General features: G+C 29.7%; 1 protein-coding gene across 1 annotated transcript; it reads left to right on the top strand.

Annotated features, from left to right (window-relative positions):
• Positions 1-1,025: 1,025 nt before the first annotated feature.
• Positions 1,026-3,244, top strand: LOC129909436 (myrosinase 1-like). Its single transcript, XM_055986522.1, has 7 exons — positions 1,026-1,325; positions 1,686-1,943; positions 2,022-2,291; positions 2,354-2,688; positions 2,756-2,858; positions 2,928-3,031; positions 3,115-3,244. Exons 1-7 carry the CDS (start codon positions 1,026-1,028, stop codon positions 3,242-3,244), a joined length of 1,500 nt encoding a protein of 499 aa, XP_055842497.1.
• Positions 3,245-6,076: the final 2,832 nt, after the last annotated feature.

Here is a 6,076-nt window from a genome sequence, read left to right as displayed (position 1 = left end):
GGAGATTCCATTCTGCGAGCATGTTTTCTTCAGACCATATTCGGTAGAAGAGTTGGTGCATACTCCCAACCAGGCCCTCTTCTGCAGTATTTTCTTGTGTTGGCGATATCTGGATTAAATCAAATCCGCTTAAAATAATGAGATTTCTTATAAAAATAAATGGAATCAGCTTAAATTCTGTTAAATTTAAAATTAACTTCTTTTGATTTTAGTAAGAATTTTAGATCATCTTTCTTGGGGACGTGGACGTTAATCATAATCAGGTTTATGTTGACGAATTTAGCCTTGGCAAAGTGCTCGTAGATCCGGTTGAAACTCAAAACGTTCCTTCTGAGTCTGCCTCCTCCAAAAGAGCGCTGTTTATGTTTATGTACCCAATATGTACTCTAATCTTCTCAATCTCGAAACTTCGTTAAAATTTGTTATTGAATCAAAGATTTTATTATCAAAACAGTCATGAATTTTCCCAATTTTGCAATCGTCTTGAAACATCTTAATGATAACGCCTGAGAGTTGAGATAAGGCTAATTTCAAATTTACTTCGTACACTATCTTAACCTGATCATATCTGAAATAAAAATTATATTCATGCAAAAGTAGTTTATCGATCTGTTTAATTTCACGGCTTCAAATCGATTTTCAATTATCAACTTTTTTCTTGAACAACTATTAATAGAATAGTATTTAACCTATATTTGCACCCACCTTTTTTCCTATATTACCTTTCTTCTAGTGGGGTTCACATTATCATTTAAATTTGATTGTGTAGTTTTTTCTTACACTAAATAAAATATCATATCAGGTAGAATAGCCATGTCATTGTTCTCAAGTGAAGAAATATTGCTTAGCAAGGTTTTGTATTATTAAGAATTTATCTATCTATCAATAAATCTATCTTTTTATCTGTAGAAGAACAAAAATATTATCAACTTATATTATCCGATTACGTTTGTTCATATCTAATAGTACCGATTTTAATATAAATACCACTAAATTTGGTCTTCATAGGTTTATTATATCAAAGCATGTGGTCATTAATTCTTTTCGTTGCTATTGGACTTTTTGGGTCTGAAAGTTTTGTTAAAGCTAATTGTACAATTGAAGCAAAAGGAAATTTGAAATTTCCGAAAAAATTTAATTTTGGCGTAGCAACATCAGCTTATCAGATAGAAGGTGGTTGGAATGCTGATGGTAAAGGACCATCAATTTGGGATGAATTTACACACAATTATCCGGAAAGAATCATAGATGGTTCAAATGGTGACTCAGCAGCAGAATCGTATCGACTATTCGAATTAGATTTGCAAGCATTGAAGCAGCTAGGGGTAAGTACAGTGTAAAGTAAAAACAATTGAAAAAGCTTGAAAGAAATTGGAATAAGTGAAGGTTTGCGGTGTACTAAACTTTAATCCAAAGTCAGAAAAAATTGATCAGCTCCCGTTTTTGAAATATTACTGTCAGAAATTGCCAAAAAAACGTTTTTGGACTACTTTGGACGTTATTAATTAATGTAAGGAAAAAAGTTCAAACATCAGTTAGAAATTTGTGGGATTTCAGTTTGTTTATTAAAGAATGTTAAAAGAAAAAGGGATAATGTAACCAGAATCATCAATTAGCTTTTCTGGTGGGATTTTCTCAAACCATGACTCTTTAATTGAATGAATATATTTTTTTTCTTCTTCAAGGCAAAACATTATCGTTTTTCGATCGCTTGGACACGAATTTTTCCAACTGGGGATGTACATTTGAAAAATCAAAAAGGGATCGATTACTACAACATGGTGATCAATAAGCTCCGGGAAAATAAAATCGAGCCAATGGTAACCATGTACCACTGGGATTTACCTGTCGCATTACAAAAGTTCGGCGGCTTCGCCAACGCCTTGATAATTGACCAATTCTCAGATTATGCAGAGGAACTATTCAAATTATTCGGTGATAGGGTAATATAAAAATTGTTTGGTTCTTTGAAGTATTTGTGTGATAATGATAAATATTTTTTTTTATATATTTGATTAAAGGTTAAAACATGGATAACATTTAATGAACCAAATAATATTTGCAAAGCAGGTTATGGAACTGGCTATGCACCACCTTTAATTCAAGCTCCTGGAGTTGGTGATTATATATGTTTTACAAATTTGCTTAAGGCACATGGCACAACATATCGTTTGTATCAAAAGAAATTCGCTAAAAAACAAAAAGGAAAAATAGGCATCACTTTGGATATTTTTTATTTATTCTCTAAAACAAATAACACAGATGATGTTAATCGTGCAATGGATTATAATGTAAGATTTATTTTTTGAAATTTTCTTATACGTCCTTAAATTAAAATAATTTAAATTTTTAGTTGGGATTGCTAGCATATCCAATATTTAGCAAATCTGGTGATTTTCCTCCGATAGTTTTGAAAGAAATTGAAAAGAGCAGCATGGAAGAAGGAAGAGCGAAATCTCGACTTCCAAGTCTTGGTGAATATTGGACAAAAATCATTAAAGGCTCAGGTGATTTTATAGGTATAAACTATTACACGTCCAGATATGTTAAGCCGGCTACTGAACCAATGGGTGAAAATCCTTCAATGGAAAGAGATATCAATATTCAGATGGATGTTGATCCGAATTGGCCAAGAGCAAAGGCAGATTGGGTTTATTGTATTCCCCAAGGATTGGAAAGTCTTTTAAAGTAAATTTTTATAATAATTGACTTTAACAAAGATTTTAACTCTCTGTTTTTTTCAAAAAAAAAACAGATATCTTCGAGATGAATATAACAATGTTGAGGTCAAGATCACAGAAAACGGTTGGGTAGATTCTGGTGAGCTAAATGATGATAACCGTATTAGGTATTTTAAGGTAAAATATAAAAATATTTACTGGCAGCAAATAAAAAAATTAATATTAATTTTTTGGTTTACTTTTAAGAGTCACATTCAAGCCGTTTTGAACGCCATCAATGATGGCTGCAATGTTACATCCTATTCCGCTTGGAGCTTGGTTGATAATTTTGAATGGCTTCAAGGATATACGTGAGTCGCAAATTTCAGTAACAACAAAATTATGAAAACTAATTTAGTTTTTTGTTTTGTTTTCCTATTCATAATTCTTTCAGTGAGAAATTTGGTTTGTATTCTGTGAATATGAAAAGCACTAAGAAAGGACGTATACCCAAGAAATCGGCGCTGTATTACAAGAAGGTCATTGCAACGAGATCAGTTCCAGTGTTTGAATATTTATATTAAAAAATGATGTGTTGTACATACTTAATAAAATACCGAAGATTTGATTATTTGAATAAATAAACAATTGCAAGATATCAAAAAAACCAAACCTTGGTATAAACCAATTATTTCTGAGGGTTTTTCCCGATTTGTGGAAATAACCATGTGCAATGTGCATATTAACTTGTTTACTGTATAATGTTCATTTAAATGTTCATTTAATGCTCAAAAATACTTATATAAAACATCCTTAAATTAATTATATTTTATATTTTGTTTTGCTGAATTATAAAACATTAATGTTGTAGCCGAAGAAATAATTTGTATATTATAACAAATATAGTTTTATAATAGGTAAATTATTTTTTATGGTATATGTTTATAATTATATATTAAAAACGCTTATTAAATAAATATTTTTAGCCCTGAAGATGAGGTATGAACCTCGAAATATATTGGAAAATTTAAAATAAAAATGGTGTTTTTATTTGAATAATAAGGGAAGGAATACAACCAAAAAATAATAATCCTTAAATTACTTTAGTGTAGCAGAATCGATCCCCAGTGGCTGCCTGTTTTTTGTTTGTTCATGCATCCTTTTTTTGAAGGTTAGTATTATAATAGATCTAAGCTATAAAACGCAACTGAACTTATTACTACACATTGCATTAAATTTCACTACGTTTTGAACGGTCAACCCCCTTCAAGTCATAACAAAACGGATTTTACTCTACTTTACTTTACATTACTGTTTGTTACACACATGTTTGGTCTGTCCAAACTTTCAGTTCTGCATTTATTCAACATACCTACCTATTCGCATGATTTTGTTATGATTGTCAAGACCGGATATAACAAAAAAGATTTTTTATTTAGGAGGATCACAACTTTGCAAAAATCCTGTTTGAGGAGTTTCAAATAATTTAACTGTACACCAAAGATAAGATCAGATTATACTCGTATAACATCAACAATATATATATTTTTCAATAGTTTTATTTGATACAAATAATACATAATTATGTTCGTTAAAAAAAATCCACCAAAATAGCAAGTATACGCCCGATTGAACCTACATTTATTAGCTTCTCATATTTTTTATTTGTTCTAGGTTTAAAATATAAGTGTCTTACATCTAATCGCTCCTCCTATAAACTATGCTAAAGGTTTATAGATAAGACATATTTCATTCAATTAACACTTACTGCTGTTTTATTTAAAATTTGTTTAGGTATATTTTGAAGTTTAAGTTTTTTGGTAGTGATTTTTCCAATTGAAAAATTTAATACTTGTTTTTTCTCAGTCTTGTCTTAAAAATTAAAATGGTCATTTCATGACTTAATATAAGTTATTTATATATTGTTTTATTAACATATTGCATTTCTATATTTTGAGTATTTTTAATTTTTGCCATTATTTTTACAATAACAATTTATTGGCAAAAAACATATTTGTTCCAACAAAGTTTGAATGCTGATTTTAGATATGTTAATAAAACAAGGTTTCCTACTATTGCACCAAAAATCATCCTAAACCGCTAGAGCGCTTTTCTTCAAACTTTCTACATAGCTTACAGTTTAGGAACCGAAAAAACGGTATTTGCCTTAAAGCTTAAATAAAAAAGCTTATTTTTTTTGTAAAAATAGCTCTAACGATTTTGATTAAAATGTTTGTGTAATGTTGCAAATAAGACCTGTTTTCGAAATAAAATAATATAGATTTTTTGCACTTTAGAACTTCGGGCAACGGCCGATATATTATAGTTTTATTAAATTTAGAATTTTGAAAAAGTAATTGCATTTTTTTTTTTTTTTTTGAAAAATCAATACATATTCTGAAAACTTGTTCATGAAATGTTTAAAAATGTTTTGTGTACAGCAAATATTAAAAAAATAACGCTATAAGGTGTTTAAGTAATTATGAAATTCCTTTACAAATTATATTATTCCTTAATTTTTATCATGAAACATTAGACTTACTTTTACCATAAGAGCAAGTACGTCCGACTCAGCCTTGCATTTTAATTTTTATAAAAATGTTGAATGGTAAATGAACTTTTAAGGGTTCGTTACTCGGTGAGCCAATTTACTCTGTTTAGACGGTTACAATTTTGTTGTCATTGATTTCCTTGAAATAGCATAAGATAGAAAAATACTGGTAAAACACAATGTGTAAAACTAGAATTATCTTACTAAATCAAGTCTACTTAAGATAATCAATTGGTTTAAGACCTTTTACAATTTTAATATATGTATTTTAATGTTCAATTTGTATTATAAAAAACTTTTCACTTGAGCTAGATTCGTAGAAAAAATGAAATAGGAGAAGAGAGGGGGTCACATGTTTAACCTGTAGATGGCAAAGTAACTTAAGAATTCTTCCCTTTGTTTGCTAAGACCATGATTTTATGACAGCTTCTTTTGTTTGTTTTTTAGTTCTTCTTGTTCTTTGTTAAGAAAATAAAATCTCAGACAAAAAATAGTGGCGCCTCAAACACTTCAAGGACTTCTTGTCTCCCCGTCTCGACGGCATAAATTCAATAACTGTGACAAAAAAAATAACAGAAAAATCAACCCCCCAAAAAGCATCAAAAATAAATATGTATTTAATATTTTAGTTCTTCCTCTAAAAACACATTTCCATGAAATGTTTCCAGTCCCCATAAAAAAATATACGTAAACAAAACAAAAATATAAAAAAAAATATCCTCCCTATTATTGATGGAGGGAACCACATACCGCACCCACATATACACATACTTCATTTATGTCAGTCCGCTTTTTTATGGGGGTGTTTTAGTGGACAGTTTATCCTTAAATTGCGTTGCTGCTGTTGATGCTCTAGCCCTATTCA

This window comes from Episyrphus balteatus, chromosome 2, assembly GCF_945859705.1.
Source record: "Episyrphus balteatus chromosome 2, idEpiBalt1.1, whole genome shotgun sequence".
Lineage (NCBI taxonomy): Eukaryota > Metazoa > Arthropoda > Insecta > Diptera > Syrphidae > Episyrphus > Episyrphus balteatus.
This window is presented reverse-complemented; position numbering and strand designations above follow the sequence as displayed.